General features: G+C 42.3%; 1 protein-coding gene across 2 annotated transcripts in view; it reads right to left on the reverse strand.

Annotated features, from left to right (window-relative positions):
- SLC25A26 (solute carrier family 25 member 26) overlaps nt 1-19,790 on the reverse strand; it is a 153,282-nt gene that overhangs the window by 106,998 nt on the left and 26,494 nt on the right. For both annotated transcript variants that reach the window (XM_004702417.2, XM_045289852.1), the window contains exons 4-5: nt 17,333-17,437; nt 15,767-15,814 (exon numbers count right to left, since the gene is read on the reverse strand). In XM_004702417.2, the coding sequence (XP_004702474.1) occupies nt 15,767-15,814; nt 17,333-17,437 (153 nt within the window). The remainder of the gene's footprint in view (nt 1-15,766; nt 15,815-17,332; nt 17,438-19,790) is intronic.

Here is a 19,790-nt window from a genome sequence, read left to right on the forward strand (position 1 = left end):
CTGTGAGGATCTTTGTTTTCTTGACATTTGTAGTCTGTGCCTTGATCTCCATCAGCAAGGGCTTCAGGTCCTCCTCGGTCTCAGCACGCAAGTTGTGTAGCCCTCCTCCCGGGGCTGGAGGTAGACAGGTGCTACGTGAGTGAAGGGGAGGATAACGTCCAACAAGAGGGGGGCAGGGAAGGACTGTGGGAATAGGGCAAGGCAGTAGGAGGGCTGATGAGTTGTTGAGTGTGAAGTGGACAATTCACAGTCACAACTTTTAAAAATGTATTATGTTGGCAAGGTAGAGAATGGAAGTTTTAAAGAAGTTATTAAATGCTGACAGCTTATAAGAAAATAAAGACGCGAGTATATTGCCCAAAGTTTCTAAGCATCAGCAAGAATTACATCTAAAGAGTTGTACAAGCCCCCAATAAAATGATTCCCCCAAAAAAGAATTACATCTATATCACTCAAATGCTAGGATGAGGTGGGGTAGAAGGAATAGAACAGGAGCTAAATTACACTTTTCATTCCAAAGACAGGATAGATACATCAAAAGCTGACAATTTTTTTTTAATCTGACTAGACCAGAGGATGTACATTGGTACAGATAGGAACTGGAAACACATGGAATCCAGGGCAGATGATCCCTTCAGGACCAGTGGTGAGAGTGGTGATACAGGGAGGGTGGAAGGAAGGTGGGGTAGAGAGGGGAAACCGATTATAAGGATCTACATATAACCCCTTCCCTGGGGGATGGACAACAGAAAAGTGGGTAAAGGGAGACGTCGGACAGTGTAAGATATGACAAAGTAATGATTTATAAATTATCAAGGGTTCATGGTGGGCGGCGGGGAAGGAGGGAGGAAAATGAGGAGCTGATGCCAGGGGCTTACATGGAGAGCAAATGTTTGGGGAATGATGTGGGTAATGAATGTTCAAATGTGCTTCATACAATTGATGTCTGCATGGATTATGATAAGAGTTCTAGGAGCCACCAATAAAATGATTAAAAAAAGAATAAAAAGAAGTTAAAAAGTTGACAAATTAAAAAACAAGTACTAAAATATTATCGATAAATACAGTCTATTTGCACTATATACAGTATAAATAGAGTATCTCGATGTAATATGAAAATTGAAAACAGAAACACTAAGAGGCTGGATTTGCTATTTGTGGAAGAAGAAAGTAGGATCCAACCTTCACTCCACATACCACAAAAGAGCTCAAAATGCATTAAAGAGCTAAACGTAATACTTACAACTATAAAGATCATCAATGAAAAAACATGGACACACTTAGGGGTCTTCGTACATGGGCATAAACAAACTATCAAAGATATCCAAAAACACAGCAGAGAAATAGATTACTGAGACCTTCTCAAGTTAGAAACTTGTGTGCATGAAATGGGACCAGAATGGAAAGTTTCAGGTAGGGATTGTTGCTTTTGATCATAATTTCTTCTACAATATTTGACTTGTTACCAACTACATGTCTTACTCTGATAAAAATAAAGTTCTAAAATTTTAGAAGGGCTTCCTTAAACCATTTCACACAGGGCCAACATCCAGTATTCTCTTTTTCAACAACGTGTAGATTTTCATAACAGTTGCCCGGAGTAGAGTTCACGTATGCTGTTTACTCGGCTTCTTGGACGGTGACCACTCGGAGGACAGGATGCAGTTACTGGACTAGTGACTGTGCTACAGACCGGCCGTGCTCAGTTTTTCTCGTCCGTGTGCTGTTCCAGCACCCAGTCCAGAGGCCCACAGAGCATTTCCTTGTTGTCTCTCTTCAGTCTTTTCATCTGACCTCCCCCCCTTGACATGGATCATTTTATACAATCTCTCCCACTTTGGCCTTTTCTGATGTCCTTGAGTGATTAGATCGTAATTACACATTTTCGGCAAGAAGACCAGATCAGTGACGTGGTGGCCCTTCTCAGAGTGGCACACAGGACTTAGGGTGCCAATAAATCTCGCTTCTGGTGATGTTCACTTTGGCCACTTTGGTATCAGTATCCACCAGTTTTCTGAACTACGAAATCGATAAATAGTTGGGGAGAAAGACTTAGAGATGGTAGCTTTCCTTTTTGAGAATAAAATACAGTCACTCATTCTTATCTTTTAGAGACACATCATGAAGTATTTCTGGATGAAATCAGGAAAGGTCTGTGCGACAGTTGCTTACAAAATAATACAGAGGCGGGAAACTAGTTCTGGGTATAGTTAGAACAATGTTGTCTCGAGTTCGTAACTGTTGAAGTTGTATAATGGGCCGATAAGAATTCTTTTACATTAATCTACTTTTGTGCATCTTTGGATTTTTCCATAAGGGTTTTCAAAAAATTGAAACTCTTATAAATAAATAGGATTTTTATACACAACACATTTGTACATTCAGACACCGAGATTAAGAAAACACTACTCTGCTTGGGTTTTCATTTCACTCATTTGAACAATGTCGCAGGCCAATCCCAGGAGCATCCAAGTTCCTGCATATTTGTATTGCGGTTTCCACCACCGTTTGAAAACACAGGCACTGTGCGCCCTCTAGTGTGCTATGGTAGATAGCCAAGTTTGGAGCTCATAACAAAAAGCATTTTCAGAGGAAAAGAAATTCCCTTTCTCTAGTCAATATCTGCTTCTCTACCAGTCAACGAGTTACCCTCTATTTACTTAGCTTACCCTAGGTGATCTAGAAATCAACTACAGAAACTAGTCCGGTGCTGACAATTAGCCTTCTCTTGTCCCGCTTGTGCGGTTTCTCCTCTCAAAGCTAAAACGCAGAGAAAGCAAAGGACGGAAGAACTGAAACGTCCAGGCCCCTCTGATAAAGGCGGGGGAAGGAGGGAGCTGAATACGCAGAGAGCTGTCCTCACCTAACCGCTTTCTTTTCCTTTTTCGGTCTCCAAAAGCTTTATTTTATTGGTCAATGTGCTTTAGAAAAAGACTGCTTCCAACCCTGGAAGGAAGAGCTGTACATAGGACAGGCGCACCGAGCAGTGCCAATGGGCCCACACGGAGGGGCTGCTTTGTCTGCCTCTTACATGCAGTCCCCCAAGACCTCCAGTGAAAACCAGAGGCTGATTTCCTTCTCGGCGCTTGTGACGAGGCACTGCCATGAAGGTTCCTGCCGACTGGAATACAGAAGTTCCCTCGAATGGTGCCTGGCTTAGAATCTGCTAGGTTGGATCACCTGGCCTGTCTTCACCACAGTAAGCCCTACCCAGACCATGGCCACAATTGGTCCCAAGTTCATGTACTACACTCTCGAGGACCAGCTGCCAGGATGAGTCACTGGTGGTCTTGTCCAGAAATCAGGGATTTTGGCGGGGTCCAAGACTTTGTGTTACCCTTCACAATAGTAATTGTCTATATGACAACCAAACAAATCAGGTAATAGAATGTACTGGTTTAGATTCAGTGTACCATGAAGCCCTAACAACAAGGTACAAAGTAATGTTTTTCGTGCCAAGTTCCTCATACAGATTGAATATAAAACTTGTAATAAAGTTGTGCAGGGCTGATCTCTGGTCAGACCTCCCAATCCCATCCTGTCTCCGTTTCTCTTTCTTGCATCCCTACCCCACTTTCAGGTTCTTTCGTTGTTGCTGTGCAGGTCACAGCACTTCACCAGCCCTAGGAAGAACGGCAGTCTTTCCAGTCCATGTAATGCTACTTCAGGTGTTCCTCGGATGCCTTAACTAACTTCATGGCCACCTGGCGGAATCCCTTCTGCTCAAAGAGCTTGATGATGCGCCCACCAGGCCATGCTACACACTGTCTGGCTTGATGGCAATGAAGGTGCGCTCACTGCTGGCCATGGTACAAGTCAGCGGATGGGGAAGTGGGCAGCCAGATCCATGGAGCCGGAGCAGAAAGCTCATCTAACCATTTCTACCCTATAGACTCCTCTACCAGAAACCAGGCTCCACTTTCAACACAGACTGGGTCCACATCTGGCAGATTTGTCATCACTGTCTTCCTGTGATGCCTGGGGATTCAGTAGAGGGTAGTCAGTGAGTCTGTCTGCAAGGTAGTAGCTGGGAGTAACACGTGACAAGAAACATGATTTTGAGCTTGAGCTAACATTCCAGTCTTGCTATCTAGTAACTTACTACTTACTCTAACCCTCAACATGCTTTCTGCAAATACAGACACACACAAAAAGTTACTGCCGTACTGCTTTCAGGATTAGAAACATAAATTTATGTATAATACATGACCCTAATTAATATGTGAATTTTGCCTACTGTTGTCATACAATAAGGTCAGCCAGGTAGGCATTCACATTAAAACCAAAGATCACAAAGAAACAATGTCTATTTCCATGGAGTCAGTCCGGACTCATAAGGACCCTACAGTAGAGGGAGGAATTGTAGGCTGTAAGTCTTCATGGACGCAGACTGCCGCAGCTTTTGCCCACAAAGCAGCTGAGAGATCCAAACCACTGACCTTTCTATTAACCCCCTGTTCTGACAAAGTGCCTTTTAACATTCACATTAGTTTATTTAAATGACTTCCTTCAACCATGGACCTTGAGTTAAACACACAAATTCTAAGTTTTCCCTTCAAACTTGATTTTCCCAGTACTAAAATGTCGTGTCTCTCACATATGCCTCGTATACAATGAAGGTGACAGTCTGTAACACTGAATCTCAACAGTAATTTCTGATCTGCCCAGTGGCCCTCAATATAATTTGCATATATCTGATGAAGGAATTTCTTCATGGATAAGTTGTTGCTATTTTTCATATGTCATTTCAAATCCTTATTTTGCACATGTGAAATATTCAGACCAGCAGCCTTACCTAGCAATGACAAAATTCAAAATGGAGCTATTGGCAGTTGGTACAATACCAAATTATGTGATAAGACAAGAACAAAATAACCCTCATTGGAAATGCTGATAGTTTATTTAACAGAAAACACTGGCCTTTCCTGGGAACTAAGTAAGAGCCTGTAATTCTTGCCTGGTACACCTTTGTTTGAGTAACTCCTGCAGATCTTAAATATCTAAGTCGTGACCACTAGTCTAGTTCGGAGAAACAAGTATGATTAAGTCATTGACTTATTCTTTGAATATTTTCTGATTTGCTTTGTGTTGGGCACTTTCCCAGGGGTTGGATTAATAATGGGAAGCAAGACAGATCAGGTTCCCTACTTCAGGAGCTGATGTTTCAGTTGGGTAAGGGGAATAGGTAATAACTTATGACCAAAAAATGAAGTTAATTTCAGATAATGGTGAATGCTAGGGAAACAGGTGAGTGACCAGATGTAACCAGTTCCCTGAGTGTGGTCATGGGCGATTTTCAGTGAAAGACCTAACTAACATCTCAGTGCCAAAAGCAAATCCTGAAAACACACACTGATTACAAGCCACTGTTCTCTATGAATATCTCTTATCAAAGCGGATTCTCTACATTGACCCATGTACTTTGTTTAATATGAAACAATAGTATTTATTGAGTGCTTAAATGTCCGAGTCACTGTGTCAAATTTTGGGTATTTCACATAATCCCCACAACAGCTAAAAATACATGATCCCTACCGTATAGGAACTATAGCTTAGTAAGGTTGTGGTTTGCCCAAGGATATCTTCCTAGCATCTCGGAAGGTAGACAACTCAGGACTCTAGATCTCTGTTTTAAGGAAAGTGGGAAGACTGCTAAAGGAAGCCAAGAGAGGGAAGACAATCAACCTCACAAATGAAGAAACTGTGACTGGAGTCCAGAAACTGGAGGAAGAATTACCATGGGATTCTCACATGGTTAAGCGTTTTCAAGTTTAAACAAACATCTTGGCCTCAACAATTTTTTTGATTAATGGGTGCCAAAAGTGTTGTGGGAAGATCAGTGAGCTCAAAAAACTGATTTTACAAGATCACAGTAATGAAGACAATTTTATGGAATGAATTGCAAACAGGAAGGAGTCTGAGATTAGTCAATAAGATCAAGACAGCAAGGCCCAATGTAGGCAGCCAGTTCAGCGCAAGGCAGAAAGGTCATTTGAAAAGATCATGGGGTGTGTGTGTGTGTGTGTGTGTGTGTGTGTGTTAGAGAGAGAGAAAGATTTCAAATGGGTTTATATTGATAACTTTTCTGGAAGGACATAGGACACTCTCAGGGACCAGTTACAAAGAAGCACTGAGGAAACTGAAGGCAGAATTGGTAAGACAAAGATCAGAAAAGATAAACCGAGGATTGTTTTTATCACAACAATGCACCTGCTCAAGGGCTGCCCTCAGAATTTCATTGGGAAACCTGACCCCATCCACGCCACAGCCCTGAACTCGTCTCTTCAGACTCCTTTTGGTTCCTCAAACTCAAAGAACATTGAAAATGAACATAATTTGAGTCACCTGGTTATGGCCAAACTGCCATTTTGAAACAGAACAAATTCAAGAATGCAGAATTCTTCAGGAGAGATGCAAACACAACCTTTCAAAGTGTACGCACAGAGCTTAGGGCTGTGTTGGGACACAACAGCTCTGCATTTTTATTATGTTTTTAAAACGTGTCTACGATTTGGTAACAGCACTTTTTGATGCCCTCTGATATGAGGATATAAACACAGGCATTCTGAGATCTGCATCTTGAAATCAAAATTGCATAAAAACAGATCATTTTGCTATAATCTAATGTCTTCAAAACAAAACTATTTTTACAACTGCAGCAGAGACCATTCAAGGGAATTTTAAAGAGTAGCATCCACATTGATGTCCAAGAAACAGATCCTCCAACTGACAGAGGAAAAGATCCACATAAGGACTCCAGCGCCTACACGGCGCCCATGTAGGGACAGAAGTTAGAGGTGCATGAGATGCTTCCTTTTCTACAGAGATACAGCTTTTGATGCCTGGACTTGAACAAACCGAATATGGCAGACACTGTTGAATGACACGATTAACAGCAATCCTACCGCCTTTCCATTTTCTCCCACCCCCTTGTCTACCTTGATCTAAGGCACCAAAAAAATGTCCAATCCCCATGCATCTCGGGAAGGACCTAGGACATCATTCTGGACCATGAAAGCTTTGGCTTTCCAGACAAAGGTAGTGCTACCTTCCGACCTTTCCCCTTCTTCAAGATGTCATGATGCCTAAAAATACAGCAGCGTTTTGTGGCCATGAGTCAATGAGGCAGAATCTCATAGGGCTAGCCAGAATGAATGACCACGAATCCTTTGTGCCTACTACACCAGCCTTAGCCTAACGACCTCCAGGTCTCTTGCTGGAGGAGAGGGGGCGGGGAAAGAAAAAGAGTATCTGATTAAGCCACTGTAGTTAGATTTTTTTATTTGCAACCTAGATGCAATCTAAACTGACCTTAAAAGATAAAAAGGGTAGTATATATCCTTCATGGGATGAAAAACACACAGGACAGAGCTCTTTGGCACTATGGCTTATGATAGTCCCATTTAAAATAGAAAATTAAGGGGAAATGTCCACCTCTATTCAACAGTTTTCTGAAGTGTTTACACAGAAGAACCTCGATGCAGTCCCATGCCAGTAAATGGCGCACACAACAATGGACATGTGTAGCATTTTCCAAACTGCACAGTACAAAATAAATTTGTCCAAAGAATAAGAAAAGTAAACAGCAGCTGGTTTCATATCAACAAAACATGAGAAAAGATGCAATGAGAGGCAGAAGTAATTTTTCTACATTAAGATAATTTGACTGAGTTTTTTCTGAAAATGCTTGTTTACTTAGAGAAGATAAAAACTGTAGGCTAAAATCCGTATGTGAGGGGTAATTTTACGTGAAACGAGCTATGGTTCCTTCTCCATAGAGCATCTCTACTGTTAAGTTACACTAATGTAAACACAACTAAGTGACTAGCTTATAACCCTCTGTGATTAAAGGGGAAATTTCATTTGTGTTTGTTTAATATTCTCATTAATAAGAATGTCTCATTACACATTTACTGAAAGCCTGAACAATAAAAAGTGGACAAGTTCCAAGAGCAAACAGGGACTTTTCTCTTTTCCCATGAAGCTACTAACATGGAATTTTAACAGATGGTCTATTTGGTCATAGTTAATAAAATGAATTATGTAGGATTAAAATCGGGTTCAATATGTTTGCATTAGATTTTCACTAGAAAACAAATTTCACATTATAAGTTTGTAAAGATTTATCATTCCCCCACCCCATGTCCCCCACCTTGCTTTTCAGAATTGCTAGATGTGGGAAACAAGTGAGTAATTACAACACTTATTATTTTGTTAAGGAAACAAACCATTTTTCCTCAAGATTTAGGAAGACAGGAATTGGAGAAAATTATATTCTGTGGTATTTTTCACCGCCCCCCCCAATCTACTGCAAAGAGCATGATAACAGATCAAAGGGTGAGCCCCCAGCCTGCTCAATTCCTTGAGCATTCCGTCCGCAGGCGGCAGTTGTCCAGGTGTCTGGTATCGAGTTGAGCAAAGGGGAGTAACACGAAAAGGAGCAGGTAAAATCAGCCAATATTGCCACATGCTGACACTGTGGAGGGTTCTACGTTAGAGTTGCTGAACGCTACCAAGAACGAAAGATCCCATAGTAGTGATTTTCAAGAGGAAACCATGCTATCTGGGGAAGGCATGACAGAATTTCATGTAGCCCAACAAAAACAAAAGGCAAAGACAAAGCAAAAGCGAGAGGAAGGTGTAAGTCAACGAGCGAAAGGAAATCATTTCAGACAACACACACCCGGACACAAAGCACTGTTACAAGAAGGAAAACACCTTTCTTTTCAAAGAGTGCAGCCTTTGTTCTCTCCGGACTATCATGAGAGCAGGAAGGACGAAGCAGGCTCAGCACTAGGAAGCAAGCAAGGGAAGCCCCAGCCTTAGGTGATTTTTCCATAGAAAACCTGCAGGGTGCAGTCATTCACTAAGAGAGCGTTCCTCTAAACAGGTCATCTAACTTGGACATTAACCAAAAAGGTAAGGAAGTCATAAAACTTTTCCAACCCTTTTACACGAATCATTTTCATCAGCTCAACCAGCGATTGGGGTAACTTTACACTATTCTACCCATGCCGTTACTAGTTGGCAATGAGCGTGAAATTGGTTGTGGGTTATAATTTGTTAACTAGATAAACAAGTCTTCTTTGCACAACGTCTGAAGAAAGCATTCTCCAACTGTAGCTGAGACGTTTTACAAGTGCTAATAATCAATTATCACCAATTGTCACTCATCGTCATGAGGTGGCCTCCACACAGTTAAACGGGACAGATCAAGGTTGCATATCTGTTTAGAACTTTACCAAGCTACAGGCAGGTTTTTAAATGTCCCAGTCCCTTAGAAGACCAGATGAGTTTAATACCTGCCTCCTGGGACTGCTGTGGATTTAAACAAGAACACACCATACAAAGTTCCATTTGCAGAAGGGCAAATCTGGCTCAGAGAGCTTAGTACCTCTCCAAGAGCAGACAGCTGGTACGTAGCAGAGCTGCATCTCACAGAGCAGGTGCCCTTTCCTGTCAGAGTGACCAAGAATATGAGCGATCCGAGCTGACATTCCTTAAGCACGTGCTATGTGCCAAAACCCGGATCGCTTTATTGGAAACATCATAAAGTTACTCTGAGAATTAAGTGATCAGCTCACAGTAAAGGAAATGAGATGGCTCTTGGGCACATGTTACTCTGTCCAGTCTCACTTGTAAATGAAAATGAAACTGCACTTTACATCGTTTTCTACTTCCTAGATGGTGAATACCATTAATGAGGTTAGGGAAACCAGGGTGCACCACCCTTGTTAGCAAAGTGTTAACTAGTACATCCCAGAAAGGCAATTTGGTAATATCTATCCTAGTTACAAATGTCCATACCTTGAACCAACCAATTCCATTTCTTGACATGTACCCTGCCTCCAATCGCCACCACATTCAAAACGGCACGTGAAAGTTCATTACTGTACACTCGTACTATACTTTAATAAGGAAGCTGATTAAATAAACATGGCTGGTCTATACAACATAGTATTATGCAATCATTTTGAAAATAGGGTGCTCTTTATGAATTGCTATAGAATCATCTCCAAAATCGATTAGATTTAAAAACACAAGGCACAGAACACCCAGCCCAGGAACATCTGCATCAACAGTTTTTGTGGCAAGGAAGTGAGTGGCTAAGCAGCAGAGTTGGGAAGGAGACGCTGAAGGACAGTCCCTGAAGCTTGAACTTTCAGGGTTCTGTGTCTAGTCTCTAGAGTAGAAACAATTCAGTGCCTGAAGTAGACTGTAAGGCAGTGGTTCTCAACCTTCCTGATGCCGCGATCCTGACAGTTCATGTTGTGGTGACCCCCAACCATAAATTTATTTTAATTGCTACTTCATAACTGTAGTTTTGCTACTGTTATGAATCAGGAGACCCCTGTGAAAGGGTTGCTCGACCCCAAAGGGGGCACGACCCGCAGGTTGAGAACCGCTGAGGTGTGACCGAGTATGGAAAGCTGCCATGTTTGCATTCGGGTGATCTTGTCAAAGGGGCAGGCTGGGGCCTTTGCTGAGCTGATAAAATAAGCTGGATAACTTGATTTGGCCAGACTGAAGCCTGTAGCAAAGCTCCCGGGTGGTACTTGGGGAGTCTTCACCTGGCTCAAATCTCCGTAGTGGGGTCTCTTATCCCCCCAAAAGGAAGCTGCAAACTGTTCATTACCAAGTGGCAGCGTCCTACCAATGGGGAAGCTCTAGTCAGTTTCTCATCTTCAGGTTTGTGCAGGCAAAGGTCAGACATCAGTAATGTGTCCCCCAAATGGCATGGGACACATGTCAGATTCTCCTGGGGGCTTTTCCAGGGCCCTCCACTGCTGGCCTCTGGCACTGCCTGAACCCTGGATTTCTACAGTTCAACAAACATCCACCTGGATGAGATGACCAACTTCCCCTGGCAATCACGCCACTTTCTGAGGGACTTCTTGAAGCCCCTTCCCTTGGGCTGCAGTCAAGGGAAATCATTTCTTCTATGAGTGTGGCAACCCCAAGTCTGTGGAGACAAATGAGGGGCACACATGCTCTCCCACACCCAATGCCTTTGTTCCTGCTGTTCCCGTTGTCTTATTTGACTACTTCTGAATTGTAATTCTTCAAAGCTCAAGTCAGGACTCATTTCCATTAATTTAAGAAACAGGAAATGAGTATAACTCAAGCCTTGCTCCTAGATCACAGCTGCATCTTGTATACGTAGTTTTCAGTACAGCATTTATTAAGTGCTGTGTAAAGCACCTACCTAGTCCTCTTTTGGTTTCCCAACCAGAACATCAGAAGAGTGTGAGTGGCCCACTTTAGACCAATGGGTCCTTTCAAAACATCTGTGGCTTTGCTTCCCACTCGAGACCTGGCCCACACTGTCCCTAAGACGTGGCCCCCTCTCAATTGGCCAGGCTCACAAGGAAGATTAATCTTGAAAGGATGAAGTCAACAGTATAATTTGCTGTCCTTGCTTACACTCAGTCAAAAATTCACAGTAGCCAAAATCATTTAGGAGAACATAAGGGGTAAATGTTGCACTCTCCATTGACATCAAATTCTGTTTTAAGAAAATGTGGCAGTATCCACAAAATCTAAAGAAGTCGTGTAATCTATCTTACAAGGCATGGATTCACATTTCAATCTCATTCTAATGGACAACTGCCATGGAGATATGACAATTTAAGGGGGAAACTGCACACAGAATAAATGTGTAAGTTTCCTGGTGATTCTCCCTCAGGCTTCAATGTACTTCCTTATTGAAACAATCAAACAAGCACTCTGCAAAAAGATTTGATATTAGTGTCAGAGAAATGTAAGAATCGAAACTATTTATAAAGCAAAAATTTTGTTTAAAGCAGACCTATCACTTCGTATTTTTCTCATTTTGAAAAGAAGCTACGTTTCATTCAGCAATAATTCTTCCTGCATTCTATCAGAGAATTTCTACAAAAGCAATATTTCAGGTAAAATCAGTTCTGAAGGATCTTTTATGAATACGCATAATACAGAAGACCCCAATTAAATTTCCAACAAAGCACTGCCATTTTGAGTAAACAAAGTCATCTCAGCAGGGTGACACTATTTGCCAGGAATGCAGCCTAGAAATTAATTACTAGCCTGACATATGTCAAAACAAATTTTTTAAGAACAGAATGCAGTTGTAACCACAAGTTTCAACGATTTGTTTGTATGAAAACCAATATTCTATAGCTGTAAATGTATTCATTTATTCCGCATCGCTCAGAAAAACCATAAAGGTTTCTTGTCCCCTCCCACCCCACTTTTTCCTGCGTACAGGAAAAAACTGAGCAAATAACATATGTTTAGTGAGTCAGAAAATCAGTAGAAGATGGTGCGATAGTCTGGGTGATATTCTTGAAAGGCAGAAGTCATCTGCATACCAATAGCTACTTTTGAAACATTCAGTTTGCCTTCAGAAGTTTACCCAAGATCCACATTAGCCCTGCTACACCCCCTCACCCCCCACCCCACACTAAAGGCTGTGCTACTATGTAGAAATCAAGAGCTTCAAATAATATGTAATATGGAAGTGTTACCAGAAGAAGACTGTCACCTAGAGCTAAAAACAAACACAAAGCCTACTTGGGGATAAACTGAGGGATTTCACAACATTTTCAATGCAGGCAGTTGATCCTAAATTAGTGTTTCCCAACATCGCAACTCACGCTGGCCCTTGAATGCTAGGTCTACTTGCCCTCATTCTGAACCCTGAACCAACCCAGCTTGTGTTGGTTAACACTTGATCGCAATCACTTGCTTCCAGCTATTTCTTGCACTGATGTAAGGCAAAACAAGACCCATATGTACTTGTTACAACTGATCTGCAAATTCTAAAAATAAAAAAAAAAATTAGGAGATCTCAGTTGTAACCTGTGGACAGCTTGTGTTTAGCTAATTATGAGAATACTTATTTAAATTTAAAAACATTTAGCAGATGAAAATGGCTCAGTATTAAAAGAACTCCAAATATAGAACAAAGACGCAGAGTAGACATCTGTAGGTTCCTACTTGTGCTTCCTTCTTTGTTAGAATATTAAATTCCAAACCAAGGCCAACTCTGTAAATTCAAATAGTCTCTTCTGAAAGAGGCAAATGCACTTCCTGCAGCAATATGCCACACACTGATGGTCTAGTTTTGCTTTCTCAATCATTAGATACTCCGGTGGCGCTGTGGGCTAAGCATTGGGCAGCTAGTTGCAAGGTGGAGGCAAATGTAGCAGCCAGTTTGGAAGAGAAAAATGAGGCTTACTTGCTCCTGCAAAGATTTAAAATTTCAAAAACCCAAGTCCTGGAAACGCACAGGGGCAGTTCTACTCTGTTCTACAGGGTCACTCCGGGTCAGAATCCACTCAATGGCAGTGAGTGGCTTCTCAAACAGAACTGGAAGGCACAGAGAGGTGGGTGGCTTGCAATGCAGAGTCACGACTCCACTCCAGTCTAAACTCCCAGCTCTTGACATCTGATTGGTGTGTTAGCTCAGGTAGACTACAGAAAAAAATCCAGGGAGACTAATATGTATAAGAGCTTTATATCAAAGACTAATTATTTATTAAGAAAACATTCCAGCCTGGTCCAGATCAAGTCCATAAGCCAATATGTCTTATACTAACTAGTCCATAAATTCTTTAGACTCACACTACACATGCAATGATGCCAAGTGCAAGATCACAGGTCAGAGGGTGGAAAGTCTTGTGGATCCAGTGGCAGTGGAAGCATCTTAGTGTTGGTGTGGGTCTCCAACGTGGCACCTCCAGCTCCAAGGCTCTGGGTGCCATCAGCATAGCTCCATGTGGCTTGTCAACAGCAATGTCTCACAGGGAGACAAAGCAGACAGAGAGTGTATCTGACCTCCAGTGAGCTAATTCTCTCTGTAGCATCTCCAAATGAGGTCATCACGCTGCGACCTGATTGACAGGCTAAACTCTACCCCTTCACTCTTAATAGTCTCAAGTTGATACCAGATTATGCAACTGCCACAGTTGGCTTCCTTGCCAGCATAGCTACACAGACTTTTGAGACACCTGTTGTGTTAGTCTGGGTTGAATAGAGAAACAAATCCAGAGTCGCTCATAGGTGCATAAGAAAGAGCTTTATATCAAAAAGCAATTGAATATTAAAAAAACACTCCAGCCCAGTCCAGATCAAGTCCCTAAGTCCGATATTAGCCCATACGTCCGATACTTATCTATAATTTCCTCTTCAGACTCACACAAAACATGCAATGATGCTGAATGCAGGAAGATCACAAGTGAGTGCGTGGAAAGTCTTGTGGATGTAGTCACGGTAGAAGAATCTCAGTGCTGTCATGGGTCTCCATGTGGTTCTTCCAGCTCCAGGGCTCTGGCTCTATCAGCGCAGCTCCATGTGTCTTCTCGGCAGGAAGATGAAGCAGAGAGTGCATATGTCCCACCTCCCAGGAGGAAGACAGGAGTTCCCACAATCCTCTGAAGAAGGCCATGCCCATGCATAGGCCTCATTGGCTATGACCTGATTGACAGACTAGACTCCACCCCTTCACAAGTTAACAGGAAATTATGTAACTACCACACATGACCATTAGTGTGCTTTAATTCTTATTAATTTTGCATATGTAACATGATATTTTACTCATAGTAAACCCAAAACAAAACCTAATAACACAACCAGGGTGCAGTATAGCACCAATGGAATATACAGCATTCTTCTAGTTCTTGAATACTTCCTTCACCCCACTATCATGACCCAGTTCTACCTTACAAATCCGGCTAGGCCACAGTTATATACATTGTTTCAGATAAGAGCTCTCGACACATGGAATCCAGGGCAGATAACCCCCTCAGAAACAGTAGTGGGAGTAGTGATACTATAAGGATAGAGGGAGGAGAGGGGTGGGGGGCGAGATGGAGAAAAAGGGGGAAATGATCACAGGTTGGATATATAATACCCCCCACCACCACCAAGGGGGACAAATAATAGAAATGTGGGTGAGGGAGATAATGGACGGTGTAAGATCTGAAATAGCAATATTAATATATAATTAATCAAGGAGTCACATGAGTGGGAGGGTGGAGGAAGGAGGGAAAAAAGAAGCTGATGCCAAAGGTTCAAGTAGAAAGAAAAAAAATGTTTTGGAAATGATAATGGCAACATATGTACAAGTGTGCTTAATACAATTGAATGATGGATTGTTGTACGATCTGTAAGAGCCCCCCCAGTAAAATGATTAATAAAAATAAAGAATCAAACCCACTACCACCAGATCCTTTCTGAGTATTTCAACGATAACACCAACACTTCGCCACCCTAGCTCAACAATTCAACTCTAGGATGAGCCACTCTTACTGCAGCAACTGCTTTCCAGCAAACACATGCCTTCCAATGTTTTCGAACAGGGGTGGGGACCACCTGACCCATGGGCCATACAGGGCTTGAGAAATCACTGATACAAGCTAATATCACACATCTCACCACAGAGAAGTAGTTCTAGCCATCACATTACTGTACTCACTGCCAATGGGGCCATTTCCCAAGACTGTAACTCTTTACAGGACTGGCTTCATCTTTCTCCCAACAAGCCATCGCATCAGGGGTGAGTTAATTACATATTTAACCAGTATGGCCAGTGAGTGATGTCATAAATAACCAAATGGCCCTTGGCAGAAAAAAAAAGTCCCCCACCGGTTTGAGATGATACAAGATAAGACTAAACAGAATTTCTTTTAAGTGATCATTTCGTCTACTTTTTTTCAGAATATACACCTTACTAAACAAAGGCGCCATTCTTTTGCACTTCGATACTGGACACTGAGTGAGTTACCTCTCTTAACACCGTGCTTGCGTAGCCTCGATACAGTCCCGGGATGCCCTGAAACAAAGGAAAACCAAGGGCTCAAAAGTTGTCAGAGCAAAGAAGATTTCTGAATGATGTTCTGCATAAAGCAGTTCTACCTGCCCTAAACGCCGAGTTTTAAAACGTTCAAAAGTACAGCAATTCTCTCGGAGGTTAAAGATGCTATACTGGGCTGTGGTATACAAAGTTCCAATCGGCTCTCTTTAAAATGGGAACGTGTCTAGCAATAAAACTATGTATTACTCTAGCTTTAGCTTAGACACGCTGGTCCACATTTCTTCTCTCGAAATGAATCCTTGAGGTGCTTTGAAGATATATCCACGTATTTCCCAAAGCAAGCACATACAGCAGGCCGACTATCCCAGCATAAAGAAGTAAAATGATCATCCACAGTTTTGATCAAAGAACATTAGAAGCTCGTTAATGACCTCTCAGCATACTGATAAGGTACACTGCTGCACAAAGTCTGATAGAAGTACCCACTGTCCACATGGCACAGCATGGCCCCACACCTGGACTAAGCTCACTCACACGACAACTCGGGGTCTCTTTGCCTGGGGGACAGAGGCCATCCACTCAGAGTAACTTTCTAGACTCACTGAAATTCCCACGAGATTGATTTTCTTTGGGAAAACAGGCTTCTGTAAAAACAGAGAGCAATCATTTCTGTAGGCTTCTGTAAGAGCGGTGAGGGAGCTAAATGCTCCCTCCTGGCGCTGGGTGCGCTGGAGTCGATTTCAACTGAGTGTGACCCCATGTGACCGAGCAGACCTGCCCCAGAGGTTTTCCCGGGTGTGTGCCTTTATGAAAGAATCCCTGCTGACACAAAGGTGAACGATTTGGCAGCTGACCAAAGTGTGCGCAGTGCCAACTGCTCAGGGGCTACACTGGAGGGAAAAAGCTGGTGACCTGCGCCTGCGAAGATCGGAGATAGCCAAGTCCTGCTCCCATGGAGCCACAGGTGAGGCATAGCCTCTGCTAGCAGCTGAGGGCTGAACTGTGGCACCAGCAAGGTGCCTACATGCACCCTACTCACATGATAAAGCGCATTATTATTATTTGGTCATTTACACCAAGTTTGCAAAAAGGATTTTTGACCCACAGCTTAATACTAATAAGTTAAAAAAATTACATCTGATATAAACATAGGACCCCAGCGACTAATATCACTCTATTAGTATACTTCTTTCTCATGTGTCCTCGAATTCTGCTGGGATGTTTTAATATAGTATCTTCACTTTTTAGATATTTACTATTTACTCCAGTCCAATTCCAAAAGAGCTACAGACAGGTTACAGTGTAGAACAGTAGTGGCACTCAAGATATGTGTGTAGAGAAATTAGATACCAAATGAAAATAATATTCAAAAGCATAAAAAGGAAAGACCACAGCATAAAAATTATAACTAGACATTTTAAAAAACTAACTATCCTGGGCTTCTGAGATGAGACCCACAAAGTTCAGAATATCAGTCTACAATAAAATATTTCTCAAAATAAAGAGTTTAAAAAACATTTTAAAAATATATATTACCTCTTGATACAAGATATTAGTAAAAATGTGAAATGTCCTTGATGAAGCAGATACCTGTGCCCTCTGCTTAACTACTTCAACAGGGACTCGAATCAGGCAGGCAACCTGCAATACAAAATTGCATCCTAATTAAGAAACATAAGCTATAAATTTTGAGTTTCAATAAGAATCAGACTTTTTAAAAAAGCATAACGTTTGCACTTAGTGCACGATTTCAATAGTTGATTTTTTTTTTACTCCAAAGTACTTGCATGCTTAATGGACACATAGTGTATGCAGAAAGCTGATGGTGCCCGGCTATTAAAAGATATAGCGTCTGGGGTCTTAAAAGCTTGAAGGTAAACAAGCGGCCATCTAGCTCAGAAGCAACAAAGCCCACATGGAACAACATATCAGCCTGTGTGATCATGAGGTGTCAAATGGATCACTGAAGACAAATGGGTGCATAAGCAAATGTGGCGAAGAAAGCTGATGGTGCCTGGCTATCAAAAAAATATAGCGTCTGGGGTCTTAAAGGCTTGAGGGTAATCAGATGGCCATCAAGCTCAGAAGCCACAAAGCCCACATGGAAGAAGTACACCAGCCTGTGCGCTAACGAAGTGTCGAAGGGATCAGATATAAGGCATCATCAGAACAAAAAATCTTACCATAGTGAATGATGGAGGGAGTGCGGAGTGGAGACCCAAAGCCCATTAGTAGGCCACTAGAGATCCCCTTGCAGAGGGGTCTCGGGGAGGAGATGAGCCAGTCAGGGTGCGATGTAGCAACGATGAAAAATACAACTTTCCTCTAGTCCCTAAATGTTTCCTCCACGCTCCCACTATCATGACATGAATTCTACCTTGCAAGTCTGGCTAGACCAGAGGATGTACACTGGTACAGATAGGAACTGGAAATACAGGGAATCCAGGGCGGATGATCCCTTCAGGACCAGTGGTGTGAGTGGTGATGCTGGGAGGGTAGAGGGAGAGTGGGTTGGAAAGAGGGAACCGATTACAAGGATCTATATGTGACCTCCTCCCTGGGGGACGGACAACAGAAAAGTGGGTGAAGGGAGACGTCAGATAGGGCAAGGTATGACAAAATAACAATTTATAAATTATCAAGGGCTCATGAGGGAGGGGAAAACTGAGGATGGGCTTAAGTGGACGGGGGCTTAAGTGGAGAGGAAATATTTTGAGAATGATGAGGGTAATGAATGTACAAAGGCGCTTTACACAATTGATGTATGTATGGAATGTGATAAGAGTTGTATGAGCCCCTAATAAAATGATTTTTTTTTTAAATCACAAAGTGAAAAGAAAAAAAAAAGATGTCTGCACTTGGGCCAAACTTTCTCTCCCCTCAGCCTTCAAGACTGACCTGAAAAGGCAGCCCTCTAAGCTACGCTAACCAAATTCAAAATTCACTGCCATCAAGTCAATTCCAACTCATAGCAAACCTGCAGGACTGGGGAGAACTGCCCCCATGGGTTTCCGAGATTCTAACACTTTATGGGAGTAGAAAGGCTCATCTTTCTCCTGAAGATCGGCTAGTGTATTCAAACTGCTAACCTGTGGTCAACAGCCCAACTCTTAACCTCACCACACCATCAAGACTTCAACATCTATTCTCATAGGCTAGAGGATGGCTGAAAAAAATGTAACCAGGGGAATGACAACTCGGGCTTTAGATCCATCATGCCAACTGTATGTAGTACAACAGTAACTGGGAATTGGGGAGGAGGGAAGGACAAGAAGGGCCCCAAGGAGCAGAAGACTGGTTATGGAATTTCGGTGGCAGTTCCCTAAAGAATGACTGAAAATTCACACAGTCAAAGATTCCTGTTGTTTTAACTCAAGGCAAGGCAAGTGAGAGAACGGCTCTGCCCTGCGGGTTTTCTTGGCTGTAGTCAGTACAGGAGATGTGGAAGCGGGCCATCGGGTTTTTTCCAGCAGAGCCACAGGTTGAGTTCAAACCTCCAGCCTTTCAGTTGGCAGCAAAGCACTTAACCATCATGTCATCTTGAGGAAAGGTCTGCAGGAAAGGGAAAAGGAGGGTCTGGTGGCTGACAGGAAGTCACGAGTGAAAGGAGAGTAAGACACACCTGTGTTTCTCATTAGGTGGTGGGCATATGGACTTGTCAGACAAGAACAGCAGTTGTGGAGGGAAAATGATTAAGGTCAAGGTGGGAAATGCTGAGCTGGAGATGCAGGGCATGGAAGTGGCCACATCCAGCCAAGAAATAAATACACGGCTAGAAAACAAGATGGATTTCCAAGACCCAATATGAAAAATAACGCACAGGTCTTCTTTGGTATTATTTTAAACTGATTACATCAAAAAACATGAACATATGGGGTATATTTGATTTAATAAAATATGTTGCTAAAATTCAGTCCGGCTGTTTTTGTTTTTTAATGTGGCTACAATTTACATCGACGTGTGCATCCTATATTCCATTTCTATTGCGCCATGG

This window comes from Echinops telfairi, unplaced genomic scaffold (assembly GCF_000313985.2).
Source record: "Echinops telfairi isolate 266 unplaced genomic scaffold, ASM31398v2 ScPeMD7_31;HRSCAF=116, whole genome shotgun sequence".
In the NCBI taxonomy this organism is placed as follows: Eukaryota; Metazoa; Chordata; class Mammalia; order Afrosoricida; family Tenrecidae; genus Echinops; species Echinops telfairi.